Source organism: Rhinopithecus roxellana, chromosome 4 (genome assembly GCF_007565055.1).
Source record: "Rhinopithecus roxellana isolate Shanxi Qingling chromosome 4, ASM756505v1, whole genome shotgun sequence".
NCBI classification, from domain to species: Eukaryota; Metazoa; Chordata; class Mammalia; order Primates; family Cercopithecidae; genus Rhinopithecus; species Rhinopithecus roxellana.
In genome coordinates, this window is record NC_044552.1 from 165,047,611 (window position 1) to 165,065,557 (window position 17,947).

General features: G+C 41.4%; 1 protein-coding gene across 1 annotated transcript in view; it reads left to right on the top strand.

The window, feature by feature from the left end:
• Positions 1 to 1,787: 1,787 nt before the first annotated feature.
• Positions 1,788 to 17,947, top strand: part of NUS1 (NUS1 dehydrodolichyl diphosphate synthase subunit) — a 34,821-nt gene continuing 18,661 nt past the window's right edge. The window contains exon 1 of the mRNA XM_010353242.2: positions 1,788 to 2,413. Within this exon, the coding sequence (XP_010351544.1) occupies positions 1,999 to 2,413 (415 nt within the window). The 5' untranslated portion in view covers positions 1,788 to 1,998. The remainder of the gene's footprint in view (positions 2,414 to 17,947) is intronic.

The following is a 17,947-nucleotide window of genomic DNA, read 5'->3' on the forward strand; positions in this document are numbered from 1 at the left end:
CAGTGAGCCATGATCGCGCCATTGCACTCCAGCCCGGGAAACAAGAGCTAAACTCCATCTCGAAAAAAAAAAAGAAAGAAAAGAAAAAAGAAATACAGAAGATAGAGCCTGTTTGCGCCTGCACACCTGAGAGCAGGCCACAGGAACATGAGACTGATGTCTTTAATCTTGTCAGAACCGATAGACATTGGGGCAAAGAAGTGGGTACTTTACAGAAATGTGGCAAGGTGTCAGCGTGGGAGGTGGGGTGGGGTCTGCAGAATACATGGCCAAATCTCAATGGGACACTGGTGTCTAGGGAGCTTCCTTAACAAGCATCATGTAGCTGCATAAACTGCAGCAATGGGCAGTGAGGAAGAAGACTGTAGCCTTCCCTGATAATGGCCTTTCGCCTCTCCTTCTTCGTCCATCATCAGAGGAACTACTGCAGAGGAGACCAGGAGAGAAACAAGTGTGTGAAGGGTATGTCTGGTGCCCAGCCCTCAGTTCTTCAGGCTGCACTGCCAAAGGGAGGAAAATTGCACTGCGAAAGGGAGATGGACATGAGGATTCAACTTTTAAAGTCAAGTTAAATGAGTCTTAGAAACCAAAATGAGACCAGTTGAAAAGGGACAGTGTTAGAAAAATGAAGTCACATAGCCAAGACGTGAACAGATGTTTCCCAGGGGGAAAAAGAGGCTCTAGCGAACGAAGAGTAGGGAGGTATTACAAAAATGCAACTGTTTACACACACGTGTGTAAATATATGTGCATACATGTGTATGTGTAAACAGTTGCATTTTTGTAATACTTCCCTAATCTTTATATATGTACTTAGAGAAATACAAGTACTATAAATATTATTGCACACGCACATATATATGATGATAGAGGATGTGGCATGTAGGATGAACCAATACCCAATACCAAGTTGGGAATAAGGAATTCAGGAGAAGAGCTTGAACAAAAAGGGCAAAGACGGTACAGACTTGCGCGGGGCAGTACAGAACCATTCTAGAGCACCACTTCGAAGTCCAGATGGACAGAAACATTAGGGTGTTAAAGGGGATGATAAGGCTTGGATGGGCAGTTTCCCTCAAACAGTGGCGGTGATTGAAGTCAGGCACAATGTCTATTTTTCTCCCCACCGTAAACCTAACTCACAGCGGTTGGTCAAAGTCTTGCCGAATAAGTGAAAAAAAAAAAGAATGAAGTGACTGGACTGCCAAGCTGTAGAGCCTTTCTTTTATGTACTAAGCAATGTACAGCCAGGAAAGGATACCTTAGATGAGAATGACGTGGGTAGAGGGGTGTTTCAGGAACATGGCTAAAGAGTTTCGTTCCCAGCCTCAGGTGGGAGGCTGAATAAAAGCCAGTAGCAGGTCCACTCCAGCCTTTGAGGACACTTTGGGGAACCCTGGTGGATTCCCAGCATCAACACTTACTGAGGGCTGCTTTCCACCCCTAGGTTCTTTCCGACATTTGTAATTTCCAGTCCACTCAGGACACTTTTACTCCTCAGAAACCGTTTCTGTGGGGGCCGTGAGAGGAGACACTGTAAGATGTCCTGGACCCAAGGGACGCGCGGGTCCCCAGGAAGCGCCCATCGCATGGAAGACCACATGTGCTTTGCTGGGGTTCCGTTCAGAAAGTCCAGGGTCGTTCGCTCATCGCCCTCCACACGACCAGGGGGCGCCCGCGGTCTCCGCCCGGCTAGTTCGCAGGCGTGCGCCTTCTCTCACTGCGTCGGGCTGGGCCATATTCTCGGACCCAGAAGCCGCGTCAGAATTCCACGCTGGCCAATCAGAACTGTCCATGTACTAGTGGGGGCGGGGTTGCCAAGGGAGGAGGAAGATGGCGGCGTGGGCGAGGTGAGGTGTTGGCAGTGGAAAGGGGTTCGGGCTCGGGGGGCGGGGGGACGCGGAGCGATGGCCCGCGCCGGCCGCAGGGGCGGATAAAAAGCCGTCGCGCCGCGGGAGTGGGCGGGAGGGAGAGGGAGTGCCCGAGGGCCACAAGAGTATGACGGGGCTGTACGAGCTGGTGTGGCGGGTGCTGCACGCGCTGCTCTGTCTGCACCGCACGCTCACCTCCTGGCTCCGCGTTCGGTTCGGCACCTGGAACTGGATCTGGCGGCGCTGCTGCCGCGCCGCTTCTGCCGCGGTCCTAGCGCCGCTCGGCTTCACGCTCCGCAAGTCCCCGGCAGTCGGCAGGAACCGCCGTCACCACCGGCACTCGCGCGGGGGGTCGTGCCTGGCCGCCGCCCACCACCGGATGCGCTGGCGCGCGGACGGCCGTTCCTTGGAGAAGCTGCCTGTGCATATGGGCCTGGTGATCACTGAGGTGGAGCAGGAACCCAGCTTCTCGGACATCGCGAGCCTCGTGGTGTGGTGTATGGCCGTGGGCATCTCCTACATCAGCGTCTACGACCACCAAGGTGAGGCCCGGTGCGGTGGTTGGGGGTGGCCGAGGTGTCTTGGACCGCTGGACCGTCTGGCCGGTGGTGCCCAGGGCGTGAGTTGCCGCGGCCTCTCTGAAAATCACAGCGCTAGCGCTTTCGAGAAAGGGAGACAAGCTTTATTGAACACCTACTAAGTCGCTGGATTTGACTCGGTCGCTTTTTAACGTTTTAAAAATATCCCTTGGCCGGGCGCGGTGGCTCATGCCTGTAATCCCAGCACTTTGTGAGGCCGAGGCGGGCGGATCATCTGAGGTCGGGAGTTCGAGACCAGCCTGACCAACATGGAGAAACCTCGTCTCTCCTAAAAATACAAAATTAGCCGGGCGTGGTGGCACATGCCTGTAATCCCAGCTACTAGGGAGGCTGAGGCAGGAGACTCGCTTGAACCTGGGAGGCGGAGGTTGCGGTGAGCTGAGATCGCGCCATTGCACTTCAGCCTGGGCAACAAGAGCGAAACTCCGTCTCAAAATAATAATAATAATAATAATAATAATTAAAATGCCCCTTATTCGTTATAGTAGCTCAGTAATGTAGATGGTATTTGTATACCCTTGTCTCCCAAGAGGGAGCAAGGTTTAAAAACATTAACTGATTTGCCCAAGGCCACAAAGATGGGGCCTTGGGCAATGGGGATATTGGAATTTTAGCCATTCTGTGCTTTTTCACAATCTTTGCCTTCAGTTACACCACAGTGTTTCTTTAAGAGAGCTTCCAGGCGCTGTTCTTAAGTCGCAGTCAAGCTATAGAGGTCATAGACATGGGCTGTGTGATAGGTACTGCAAATGGGAGCGGTTGGGGTCAGGTGGTATTTGAACTGGGTTTAATGAAAAATATGTGAGAGATTGGATAGGCAGAAAAGAAAATGGTCCCTTTCTGTCTTGGAAGCCTGGGATGGTTTGTGATCCTTCATCATCCATGCCCAACACAGTACTTGATAGAATTCTCCTCTCATACGTTTTGATTGAGGGAATGAATTTCATCATAGAAAGTTTTTGTAAGTACAAAAATTCAATACTTACTGGGTAGCTACAAACCTAAAGCACTGTGCTAGGCATATTACTTGGAATCTTGCATTTAATTCCATGGACTCTCAGGATTGTTAGGAGGTGGGCACATGCTCACATATTTGACATGGTTAATAACAATAAGTGTTGAGAGTAAAGTTACTATTGTGAGAAGAGAGGAGAGAAATTATGAATGAAGGAACTTGAGAAGTTCATGCAGTGGAGGTGGGATTTAAGCAGGACCTGGAAGAATAGGTAGGAGATAAGTTGAGGAAGACTCAGGTTTGGGGTGTCAGGTTTGGGTTTCAATCAGATCTTGAAAGCATTGGAATTTCTTTAAAGATAAAGATGTGAGAAGAATGTTTAGGAGTATTGGTATGAAGGGAAGAAAATGAAAGTTTTATTCTGTTCAATAAATTACCTGTGTGCTCTAGAGAAGCATAAATCTTTGTCAGATGGGTAAATTTAAGTGCAGGGTTTTGTCAGAAAGGGTAGGAATAGGCCAGACAGTAACTCTTCCAGGGTGATCTCTGATTGCCCTACCATCTTTACTGCAGCCCGCAAGGAGCGTGATGACGCAGTAGCCTGTCATCACCAAATAATGATTTGCCCTGTAGGGTAAAGTTTGATATATTCAGGGACTGACATTTATGGAACTTGCTAAAGAACTCAGCAGACCAATAGTAGTCATGAGACTGTTAGGAGATGACACAATCCATGGCTAAACCGATACAACCAGTATTGTCTGGTGAAAAAAAATAAGTGAAGCAAAAGTGGACATCAAAGACATTAAGCAATGTGGTGGATTGCTGTATAGCCAGGTGATTTAAAGCAAGTATCTTTTAAAGCAAGTATCTTTATCTTCCAGTACGGAAGGAAAATGTATAGCTAAATTGTTTGACTTGATTACGATGCCTATTAGTACAGACTATAATGATGCCACATTTCCTTGTTCTGGCAATTCCTGTGTTTAAATTGCTGATGTGATTCAGAAGTATCCTGTGTCATAGTTGCTAAAAGAAAAATGATTGCTAATTAAGAGGAAGAAGTAAGCTAAACCAAGTTTTGACTGAGAACTGAAAGGCACCTTAAGGAGCATTTTCAGTGAAAAGGCTTACAGAATTTTGTGTCTTAACTGTAAAATAAGTTTTTTGTTTGTTTGTTTGCTTTTTAAAGGAATAAGGAATAATATTCCTGAAATAAGAGACCTTCAATTAGTCCATTCTTGGTTTTGATTCGTTCATGCATTCATTTACAGGTGACAGTCGGGGTCTGTTAAGTGACAGTCGGGGTCTGTTAAGTACCAGATACTCTTCCAGACATGGGAATGCAGCAGTGTACTCATGGAACTTAGATCTCAGTGGGAGTCTGACAAATAATATGTGTGGGTAAATATGTGGTAATGTAAGTGCAATGAGGAAAAATAAAGCAGGGAAGGGAAGATAGGAATGTTGAAAGTCAGTGGTGTAGGAAGGGGTACAGTTTTACGTAGGGAGGCCAAGGAAAGGCTCAGTAACTTTGAATATAGACGTGAAAATATAGGCCCTGTGGATATGTAAGAATTACTCAGAGGGAGTATAGACATGTAAGTTTTATTTAGTGTTTCTTTTTCAGTGTTTCTTTTTTTTTTTTTTTTTTGAGATGAAGTCTTGCTCTGTCGCCCAGGCTGGAGTGCAGTGGTGCAATCTAGGGTCACTGCAACCTCTGTCTCCCAGATTCAAGCAGCTCTCCTGTCTCAGCCTCCCTGAGTAGCTGGGACTACAGGTGCGCACCACCACACCCTGCTAATTTTTGTATTTTTAGTAGAGACAGGGTTTTGCCATATTGGCCAGGCTGGTCTCGGATTCCTGACCTCAGATGATCTGCCCGCCTCAGCCTCCCAAAGTGCTGGGATTACAGGCGTGAGCCACCACACCGGGCCATATTCAGTGTTTCTAAATACGCGTCTGTTTAAGTTTCTTTCTAGATAGATATGTACCATGTAAAAAATCCTGTTGACATAAATGCCACTGGGATACAAGAAGTTCAAGAAATGGTGTCTCTTAAGGAGTTTCCACTCAAGTAATGATGTCCATTAAAAATTAACACAAGCTAATATAGAAATGCTAAGTGAATGGCAGAGACTTTATTTAAGGAGCAAAAAATGGAAAATTTCCCAGGTTACCCCCATATTTGTCTGGTAAGGAGGGGAGGAACATCTGAGCTGGACCTACTCAAAAAGATAGAATTGGGATTGGCGTGAACAGTGTTCTCTGTGTGTGTGAATGGGGATTTCACTAATGGCAGCATTCCCATTAGACTAGCTTCAGTAATAGCATTGAGTAGAGTGTTGAGAGCAGTGAATATAGTAGGTTGATTTATGTAATGAACAGTTGGGAAATGAGGTAGGATGAAGGCTTGGACAGTTATTCTGGTTATCTGTTGCTTTGTAGAAATCTACCCAAAGCATAGTGTTTTAAAACAACAATTTATGTATTGACCTGGTTCAGTTGGGCAGTTTTTCCTTTGGGTCACTCATAAGCTTTCATTCAGATAGAGTCTGGGACCTAAAGGTTTCTCCTCATGTCTGGTGCCTGGTTTTCGATGGCTGAAATAGATGGGGCAGGTTTGTCATCTGGCTTCACGTGGTCTGGAGGTTGTGGCTAGCTTGGGCTTTCTCTTTTAATCGTGGCTTCGGGGTAACCAGTTAGCTAACTTCCCGCAGAACGAATGTTTCCAGAGACTTAGCCAAAGGCTGAAGCTGAGAGATGTCTTAGGACCTAACCTAGGAAATCATGCAGTGTTACTTTTTCTATGTTCTCTTGGTCAGAGAAGTCTCACGTCTGTTCTGCATCTAGAAAGAGGAGAAATGGACTTCACCTCTCAGTGAGAAAATGGCTTGTGTAGAAAGGTTGGGTGAGGATTTGAATGGGGATTGATGGGCAGCCACTTTGAAGACAAGCTTACCACCTTACATTTTCTCCTGTCCTAAACCCCTTTGCCCTCAAATTTGTATTTAAATTTGTTCTAATTATGGTTGGATCTAGATAATAATATTTAATCCTTAGACTAAAAGATCTATTATATTGACCTTGATTTGACTTTGCCAGCAAACTGATCTTTCTGTTTTTCATTTACCTGCAATATTTCTTAATTATAATAGAGTCTGCAAGTAATTCGTTCATCTTTCAGAAATTCCAGTTGTTCTCTCAGGACAGTGATCAGGAATTTTTTGAGCTCAGAATTCTAACAAGGTTTTGCTGTTCTGTCTATATGACTGTAATTTAAGAAATGACCGTAACTGGGATGGTAGAAGAACCAGGGGTTGGGGTAAATGGATTTTGTTGTTCTAGCCTTAGCAGTGTTGTTTGCCTGTGTCTCACATGCACGTACACTTGGCTCCAAGTTATCTGGATATGTATTGTTATCTTAAGTGACGGAACTTGTTCTTATTTCCTGGCTTTATTGTGCCTTGCTGGGAACCTTGCTGTTGGTCAGTATTTTTCAAAAGCTGTCTGTGGACCATCTGTGAATTAGTCAGTGGGGATGCTTATAAAAAATACAGGTTCAACACATTTAGTAATCAAACTTAAGGAGGGAACTGGGACCTGGGCGTCTCTGTTTTTAATCAAGCTACCTATATGATACTTTTGCACACTGAAGTTTAACCCTAACGCAGATCAAAGGATACTCTGCTACTTGCCTTACATTAGATTACTTGTATTTCATGTTTCTTTTCATGACTGAGGATAATTTGGGATAGGACTTAGGATTATTTGCTGTAAACTGGAATGAACCAGAATAAGGCATTGCCTTCTGTGTGAGAATTCAACAGTAAGACAACAGATTTTTTTTTGTGCTGCTCTTTCTAGTGTTATTTCCTTAGTTTATTTAAATCAAAGCTGGGTTTCTTTTGAATTGGTTTTTGGATACAAGTTTCTCACAGTAACATTTTAAAAGTCTGCCCAGTGTATCCCACCTTTTCAACCTATTTCTCAGTGCTTTGCATACCTTTGCATACCTTCCTGGAACTCCTTCTTCTCCTTTTTTTCTGGCAAATGGCTATATGCCTACCAAGAGGCTATTGTCCATCTTTTCTGAGTCAATCCTAAATATCACCTTGTATATTTCTGCCTTTCTTGAGTATTCACTCCCTTCTCTATCTTACTGTATCTCTGAATCTCCTCAGAACTTCAATTATCTCTAAAGGTACTTCTGTTCTCCGCTTTGTGTAGTCATATTTATATGTATATGTACATAAACTTTCTTACTGGTTTATAAATTCCACAGATACTATCCATCCTTCTCATTTTTGCTTTTCTTACAGAGTGTATCTTGGTGTTATGCATGTAATGAATAGTTAATATGTGTTCTTTGAATTCAAAGAAAGGCTGCATTTCCTGTAGATAAGAATAATGAACTGAGCTGCACTTTGTGTTTCCCAACGTAATACCCGGAAGCCTTAAAGTAATGGAGGAAAATGAACACAGTTTACCCTAGTTTACTTAGTTGGCACAGTGACACAGATACTATTGAGCAGTATGATTTTCTTTTTTTTTTTTTTTTTTTTTTGAGACACCGTTTTTTGCTCTTTGTTGCCCAGGCTGAAGTGCAATGACGCGATCTCGGCTCACCGCAGCTTCTGCCTCGTGGGTTCAAGCAATTCTCCTGTCTCAGCCTCCCGAGTAACTGGTATTACAGGCATGCGCCGCCATGCCCAGCTAATTTTGTATTTTTATTAAAGATGAGGTTTCTCCATGTTGGTCAGGCTGGTCTGGAACTCCTGACCTCAGGCAATCCGCCTGCCTCGGCCTCCCAAAGTGCTGGGATTACAGGCATGAGCCACCATGCCCAGCTGCGAGAAGTATGATTTTCTTAAATTTATTCTCCTTATGTTGAAATACAGAGGTGCTGGAAATGTTGAAAGTCTAAATATTGTGATTACATTTGACATACTGAATAGTACAACCTAGTACAATCTTCCCTCATGTGGAAACTCATGTAAGGGAGCAGTCTATTCTTAATCTCGACCTTTGTATAGTTCATGTCTTGTACAGAATTTCATGTTTATCTTAATGTCCTGAAATGTCCTCTTCACCTTTTTCTGGCAAAGGGCTAGCTACCTGTCAAAAGACTGTTGATTCTTTTGTTTTTTTGAGATGGAGTCTGGCTCTGTCGCCCAGGCTGGAGTGCAGTGGCGCGATCTTGGCTCACTGTGACCTCTGCCTCCAGGGTTCAAGCTGTTCTCCTGCCTCGGCCTCCTGAGTATCTGGCATTACAGGCATACGCTACCATGCCCGCCTAATTTTTCGTATTTTTAGTAGAGATGGGGTTTCACCATGTTGGCCAGGCTGGTCTTGAACTCCTGACCTCAAGATGCACCTTCCTCAGCCTCCCAACGTGCTGGGATTACAGGTGTGAGCCATCGTGCCCAGCTTGTTGATTCTTATAAGTCCATCCGAACTATCATCTCTGAAGTAGCCTCTCTTGACTATTCCATCCCCAGTCTTATTCTGTCTTTGCAAAATTCTATCCCGCTTTTGTTAACTTCTTAAATGACTTTATTCTGTATGTACCCTTTTGTTTAACTATAGTACTGGATCTGTGTATTAAAGTAAACCTTGGCTGAGTGTGGTGGCTCATCCCTTTAATCCCAGCACTTTAGGAGGCTGACATGGGAGGATTGCTTGAGCCCAGGAGTTTAAGACCAGCCTGGGGAATATAGTGAGACCCCATCTCTGAAAAATAAAAATAAAAAGTTAGCTAGACATGATGCGTGCCTGTAGTCCCAACTCCTCAGAAGGCTGAGATGGGAGGATCACTTGAGTCCTGGAGGTTGGGGCTGCAGTGAACCATAGGTTGCAGCACTGTACTCTAGCCGGGGTGAAAAAGTGAGACCCTGCCTCAATCAATCAGTTAATCAATCAAACCTATATCTTAGTGGTAATAGTTATCCTTTGTTGAACTTTTACTCTGTACTGGATACTATAGAAAAGTGCCTTAAGTCGTTAACAGTTTCACAGATAAGAAACTGAGAATTTAAAAGCCAGGTTCCAAATCTAGTAAGGAGCGGATCTAGAATTTGAACCAAATTTTTATTCTGGAGCTTTTGTGCTTAACCATTACATTAGTTTGATTTCTACTGGTAAAAGAGTGTGACCACAATAGTCACTTTTAGTACTATTTCTGATTGTTTTGGGTCATCTTAAAGCCTTGGTAAACAGGCACTTATCTGTAGGTCATAGAAATTATTTGTGAAAGATAGTTAAAGACTAATAGAAATGTCTTCATCCCACCAGTATACATGTTCATGCTTTGAGTTATAGGACGCATTTTTTAAAAAACCAACTAAAAATTTCATGTTATGGTGCTCCAGCTTTGTGTTGAGTTGTTACTTTGTCAGGTGAGCAGATTCTGTAAATATATTCTCATTTTAAACATGTGCAACCGGATGCTGAAAAAACCCACATGGCCTGTTCATTTTGCATATCTTTTGTGCTGACAAGCTAGGACTTAAATCCAGCCCTCATTTTGTTATACTTTGTCACCATTGCACATACCTGTTCTCTTACTACAGCATTGCAGTGTAATTTTCCACAGTATAATTGTTGTTCTGTGAGGTGTCCTGAAGGGCTGTCTCCTGAAATAAAATAGCTTAATGGCCTATATATTTTGTTATGATTTATTTTCTCTTGACTACTACAGTCATGTAAAATTTTAATGGTAGATTTTTTTCACTTTAAATTATTGCTCCATAAATATATGTTTTCTTCTCTGAAGATTGCTCTCTAGTTGTTTTATAATTGGGTTGTTAGAGGTAACTTAGGGGTCTAGTTCAGAAAGAAAAAGAGGTAGGCCAATTTTTTACAACTGGCATTTATTTATAACCAGCGAAGTGCTTAATAATGAGGAGAGATTGTTTCAGTGCTTAGCTCATTTGTTCCCTTGTTTATTCTTGTAAGTACTTGCTATTATTTCTTAAAAAGTCTGTTTCTGTAGAAGGGAATGAATAATCACAGTAAAAATTCTAGTTTCAGATTTAAAAGAAACAGTAGATGTATTTTAAAAGCCTCGTTTTATAGACTTGATTACACATTTCACATACCTTTTAAAATAATCAGTATTTGAGGAATGCAGGTAAGATTTGCTGATGGAATACTTGTCTAATTGAACTCCTTGTTACTTGGTTCCCTTAATTTAAAAAAAGTATGCATGTCATGACTTTATTATTCAGTTAATGTGTAAGACTGAATACACTATGTAACCTAATAGGTAGATTAGGCAAATTCAGTTCTACTCTGCTGTCTTCTAATCCATATGTCTGGCTTCTCCTCCTCTGTTGTACTTCCAAATGTTGTGGTGTCCTAGAGTTTGGAGCTGTATGTATGCCCTCGTCTTTCTGTTATTCACTTTGTTGCAACTACTCAACTCTGCTAGTGTAGCTAAAAAGTGGCCATAAGCAATTGTGGCTGTTTTCCATAGCAGTAGTTTTGACCCCTGTCCTGCAGATGATCTCCCCAAAGCCATGGCTGTAAATGTCATATGTGTGCTGACACGCAGGTTTGGGCTGGAAATACAGTACTGCTATCTCCCATAATTCCAGACTTCTGTATCTAACTCCTTGTCTAACATTTACTTTTATTAGGTCAGTCCTATGCCTTATATGTCTAAAACAGTACTTTTGAGACCTAATCCTTGTTTTAGTCTCCATCGCAGCCACCCAAGTTTAAATTACCATTGTTCTTTCACCTGGATTACTGTAGTAGCCTCCTAATTGATCTCTAGTTTTCTATCCTAGTCCCTGTATAATCCATTCTTCACCTACCAGCGAGGTGATCTTTTCTTGATGGCATTATTCGGACTGAATAAAACCCTCCAACAACTTCTCGTTGTAGTTGGAATGCTTTCGAAGTTCATTACCAAGGCCCACAGGCCCCTTCATGTTATGGCCACAGCTGACATCTGTGGTCTCCATATGATACTCTTCTTTCCTCGAATGTGGTGAGAAACCTGACTGCTGAGAGAATATGCAATACAGTGATTGCTATAATAGCAATCACCTGGAAGTATTGATTTTTGTATTTTAAGAACTGAAAAAAAACAGCAAAAAACTTTGTTTCATACAATTGTTAAAATAATCATGAGACTAGCACCAAGGAAGGATACATATTATGCAAGTAAAAAAAGCAGTATACAAAATTGCATAACACATACACTAGGATTACATATGCATGTGGACAAAGACTAGAAAATATTGAGAAGTAGAAATAGTTGTGTTACAATGGTAAGGTTAGGACATTCCAGCAGTTATGGGGAAGGTTAGGAAATATTCCCTTATTGTCTAAACATTGAACATCTTATTTTTTAAGGCTAGAATTTAAAACAAATGTTTCTTAGAATATAAAATGAAGTCTTCATTTGGCCCTCGAAATGCATACCTGCTGTTTATTAAGAAATAAAAGCATGGTAGTCTTTCTGAGGTGTAAGTTTGCTAGAATAATTTTCTTCTTTCACGGAAGTTGAAGATTTTGCGGTTTTTCTTTTATGTTTTTCAACTTTTATTGTAGATTCAAGGGATATGTATGCAGGTTCCTTACCTTGGAAATTGAAGATTTTCTTGTGCGTGTTTTGTCATAAATGACTATTTGATATATCTTTTCTTTCTTGTTTTTTAGAGACAGGGTCTTACTTTTTTGCCCAGGCTGGAGTGCAGTGGTGCGATCATAGTTAACTGCAGCCTTGAACTCCTGGCCTCAAACGATCCTCTTGCCTGAGCCTCCCGAGTAGGTAGTACTACAGGCACAAGCCACCATGCCTGGCTAATCTTTTTTTTATAAAGACAGTGTCTTGCTACATTTCTCAGGCTGGTCTCAAATTCCTGACCTCAAGTGATCCTCCCATCTCAGCCTCCCAAAGTGTTTGGAATTACAGGCATGAGCCACCATGCCCCGCCCATTTAACTTTTTTCTTATATTTCATGCAGTTTACATTTGGGAAATTGAGAGTACATGAAATATCAATTTTAAAACAACAAAACGTAAAGTAAAATTCTTTAAGTCGTTATTGCAAAAACTTATTTTAGATTCCCAAGTTACTCCTAAAGAATTCAAGTATCTGTTTGCCCCGTGAAACCTCCTTAAAAGGCTTTTAAAAAAGAGCTCTAGAGTGAGGAGAATCACTTGAACCCGGGAGGTGGAGGTTACAGTGAGCCGAGATCGCACCATTGCATTCCAGCCTGGGTGAGAGAGAGAGACTCCATTTCAAGAAAATAAGCTCTAGTCCTAGTTTTTTTTGAAAAATACTGCTCATTTATTAAAAGATAGGTTGTATTTATTTTATAAAATTCAACTTTTTTGGAAGGGAGGTCAAAATTTAATTGTATGGTGGAGTTTAGTATTGTTCCTTTATCAGAGTTAGAAATAGTAACTGAACGGAATAATTAGAGGGATCCCTGGATTTCAGGCCGAATTTGTAGATGCTTGCCAAAGACAATTGCTTGACCTTTCTGGATTTATTTCGTCACCTGTAAAAGGATGTGATAAAGTGATTCTTGAGGCGCAATACTATATAATTCTGTAAAATACTGTTTTCTTGAAAATTTGAGTATTTTCAAGTGTTTTCCCTTAATCAGTTATTTCTGAGTGAATATGACCTTAGCTTCCTTTTACATAAAATAGCTTTCATAATAGTTTATTATTTTGGCTTTAGTTTAGATTCTAGAAGGGAAACAGGATGAATTAGGTGAATTATAATATGAGAAAAAGAATCTGTGCATATACTATGATATTACTAGGGGAATTGCCTGTTTTAGTCAAAGCCAACCTTATATCTTATATTTCTTGTGTATCATGTGAAGAGTGTGTGTGTGTGTGTGTGTGTGTGTGTGTGTGTAGACATTGAATCCTGAAGAAAAGTGTAAGCTGATAATATTGCTTGTGATTACGTATAATCAGATTTCTGGGTGGGGGTCAAGTTATGAGTTATTGGGAATTATCTTGCCCATAGGGTCTTATCTACACTCATAGCAATTCTCAGAAACCATACCTTTAAATTTCATTTCTGCATCCAAATCAGCCAAGACAAAGATTCTGTTCCAATAACTGTATGAAAGTCTTTATAAGAGACGTTTTGTAATTGTGTCTCTCTGTAACATTCTTTCCTTGTTTTTTTTTTTTTTTTTTTTTTTTTTGAGACGGAGTATTGCTCTGTCACCCAGGCTGGAGTGCAGTGGCACCATCTCGGCTCACTGCAAGCTCCGCCTCCCAGGTTCACGCCCTTCTCCTGCCTCAGCCTACCGAGTAGCTAGAACTACAGGTGCCCGCCACCACGCCGGGCTAAAATTTTTGTATTTTTAGTAGAGACGGGGTTTCACTGTGTTAGCCAGGATGGTCTCGATCTCCTGACCTCGTGATCTGCCCGCCTCAGCCTCCCAAAGTGAATATTCTTTCCTTTTAATGGAACTTCTGCCTATGTGCAATAAGGAAGTGTCTGCTTTTTTTGTGGCATGTTCCTGGAAACCTAAGAAAAATTCCATTCAGTGACATGTTCCTTTATGTTTCATTGTTGTTAAGCGGCACTTTGGTAATTCAGCTGATTAAATAAACATTGAACTGCTATATGGAAAATATGGGAAAAGAGATGAGTAAGATACACATTCACAAATAAGACTACAGTTTAGTCGAGGGGAGGGTGGAGAGATTTAAGCTATAATAAAAAACAGAATATTAGTTTATTAACAATTTTAAATGAGTGTACATGGAGGGGTTGAGAGTGAGGGTAAGTCAGAGGAGGAATGGGGCACATCTGGCTGGGGAATTGGGAAAGGCCTCTTGAAGGTAAGTGACATTTCAGCTGGCCTATGAAGAATTAGGAGAATTTAATAGGCCTGGGCTTGGGGAAGTGGCATAAAGGATAGAGGTTGGAGTCACTCCATGTGTTTTTGAGGAACATAGGCAATTCTAATTTGTGGGGCTAAAGTATTATTGAGAAATGGAAAACTTCATTTGATTTGTGTTCAACAAGCCTGGAAACATAGGCTGGAATGTTAATGTTGGACTGAGCAGTTTTTTCTTAATACACTAGGCATTTTAGGAACCATTTAAGATACCGAAGTTGGAATGTGCCAGGATTGAATAAATCTGGTGTTGAAGCTAGCAGTACTTAATAGAAGGGGGCAGGAACGCCCACAGAAGTTGCTTATAATATTATAAGGAAGTAGGCTGGGTTGGTTGCTCATGCCTGTAATCCCAACACTTTTTGAGGCCCGAGGAGGAAGGATCACTTGAGGGCCAGGAGTTAGAGACCAGCCTGGTCAACAAAGCAAAACCCTGTCTCTACAAAAATAAAAAACGTAGCTGGGCACAGTGGTATGCACCTCTAGTCCCAGCTACTCAGAAGGCCGAGGCAGGGGAATCACTTGAGCCTAGAGGCTGGAGGCTGCAGTCAGCTGTGATAGTCCCACTGCACTCCAGCCTGGATGACAGGGTGAGACACTGTTTCTTAAAAATATGTATGTATATATATAATAAAGAACAGCACAATGGCTGGGAACTGTGTGGGCAATGGACAGAAAGGAATATGGATATAGGAAACATTGCTGTAAAAGAGTATATGGGCTTAGCATAATTAGTAGGGCTTTCGGGAGTGATAATGGGAGAGTAGAGAGGATGCCTGGGTGACTGGGCAGATACTGATGCCTTTTTTAGAAATAGAGCATCAAGAAGGAGAGCTTTTTTTTTTTTATTATTATAAACCACTTTATAGCGGTTATGATTTTAAATCACCTGCTGTCCTACTACGCCTATACATTTACTGTTCTCATTTTGGTTGTCCTCTTCCAGTCTTGTTCTTAAGTGCATATAAGTTATACACTTAAAGTCCTGCTCCTTTTAATTTATTTTCTAACCTTGATGTCATAGAAGTGTTCTGAGAGCTAGCTTTATTAGATAAGCCACCAAGGTTTGGCTTTGTTCACTCTCAGGTGCCTACAGAACTTCAAGGTAGAATTAGATGTTTGAATGAACTAGAAATGTTAGGAACCAAATGATCCTGTTTCTACTTAAAATTTTAATGTTTTCTTCATCGTGGATACTTTGGCATTTTAATTTTTAAAGATACTGCATTGTTATTCGTTGTCTTAATTACTGAGCTTTTTTCAGCACCCCCTTAAATTTTTGCACCCCAAATTTTACCTCACCTATTTTTGTCTGGGCTTTTTTTGTTTTCACGTCTTGTGAGTAAGAATCAGAAAAGAAGGAGCACATGGACAGAAAGAGAGGGCTGAGACGGGAACCCTGAGGAATAATCTTTATTTAGGGTGAAAAGAAGAAGAGGATTCAGTGGAAAGTGAGAGTGGGCCATTCAAGGAGCCAGGTTACGTGTTGAATCAGGAAGAGAACATTGAGGCAAGGTGGGATAAAGATAGAATTTTGAGAAGGAAGCATGGTGGTCATTAATGGTAATGCTTCAGAAAAACTGAGGAGGGAAGAATAAAGATTGAGGAGAGGTAGTGAATATTCTGGTGATAAGATTGTCATCCATTGCTTTGAAGAGGGCAAGAGTTCCTGAAAAGATTTACCATTTTAATCTGGAGGCTAAGGTAAATATGAACAAATTGGTGAGAACTGAAGGCTGGGTTTTTAAAAAGAGTATCAAAGGAAGGGATTGGTATGATGTAAATAGACAAAGCAGGCTTTCCTAGTATTACCCAACACTATTAAAATGAACAAATCTTAGTTTTTATGGGAAAGGGAGTCATTTACCATTTTATTTTTAATAAACTTATATGTCCTGGCTGGAGTGTTATGGAGATTTTTACATTTGTTTGTTTTATTTGCTTTAGAGAAAGAGTCTCTGTAGTGCTCAAGTTGGAGTGCAGTGCCATGATCATAGCTCACTGCAGCCTTGAACTCCTGGGCTTAAGCAATCCTCCCACCTAGGCCTCCTGAATAGCTGAGACTAAGGGCGTGTGCCTCCACATCCAGCTAATTTGAAAACTTTTTTTTTTGTAGAGACAAGGTCTTGCTATGTTGCCCAGGTTAGCCTCTAATTCCTGGCCTCAAGTGTTCCTCCTGCCTTGGCCTCCCAAAGTGCTGGGATTACAGGTGAGAGCCACTGGCACCCAGGCCATTGTTAAATTAAGAAATTTTTGAAATTCATATGACTTCCACAATTTATACGTACAATACAGACCAAAGTGTGGTCTAACTTGTGAAATCTTGTAAAATTTATAAGCCGGCATCATGTATTTTATATGCTGTTTTGGAATATGTGCTTTTTCTATCATACATGTGAATTTTATGATTGATTTGGGGATTATGATTATATCCTACACTTCTGCATTACTCCACAAGTATTACTGTTCTAAAGATTGCCATTCAGATAGTTCCTGATATTAATCACCTTCCTTTAAAAATTTTGCTAATATTTAGTGTTTTTTTTTTTTTTTTTTATTAATCTTGTTCTGGATATGGCTGTTTCAAAATGTTCACTTTTATATTTCCACACTTAGAGTCTTAGGATTTTAGACTTTCATAATAATTGTGGGCATTCATATGTAGTGCCATCTTAGCCTTCTACTTTTCTCTATATATACCTACTTATATTTGAAATCTTACTAATCGTGATTCTTGTGTATTTGGCTCTCCCACATTAAGGAGGATGATTCCCAAGTATATATCTGTGTCTCAGTTTCTGAGCTCCCATATTCTTTCAGCAGACATTTATTTATTGTTTGCTCTATGCCAGATACTGTGGTTGGCCCGGGTGAGCAAAACAGATAAGATCCCTACTCACATTGGTGCTTATATGACCTCTCTTGAACTCCTTCTGTGTCATCCCTCTTAATCACTTTTATAGTAATCCCCACCTAAATTTTCTATCATCAGCTGTCTAAAACCGAACTTATCCAATTTCCTTCCAACCACTTCTCTTTGTTGAATTTTCAACTTTTAAAAATGTTATTGGCCAGGTGTGGTGGCTCACGCCTGTAATCCCAGCACTTTGGGAAGCCGAGGCGGGCAGATCATGAGGTCCGGAGGTCAAGACCATCCTGGCTAACACGGTGAAATCCCATCTCTTCTAAAAAAATACAAAAAATTAGCCGGGCATGGTGGCGCAAGCCTGTAGTCCCAGCTACTCAGGAGGCTGAGGCAGGAGAATCGCATGAACCCAGGAGGTGGAGGTTGCAGTGAGCCGAGATTGCGCCACTGCACTCCAGTCTGGGCGACAGAGTGAGACTCTGTCTTAAAAAAAAAAAGTTATCATTTTCTGCTACCTAGGATAAAAGCCATGGAATTTTCTACATTCACTTCTAAGTCAGTCATGTACCGTATTCTCTCAATTCTTCCTTTGTGGTGAATCCTTTTTCCCCTCATCCCCTCAACAAAGTATGTATGGACTAATACAGTAGTCTGCTGCTTGCCCTTCTATATGTGGTTGCCAGGTTAATTCTTGTAAAGATATAAATTTTTATGTATTCCCATATTGCTCAGAAATTGTTGCTTATCCATTTGATAGACAGAATGAG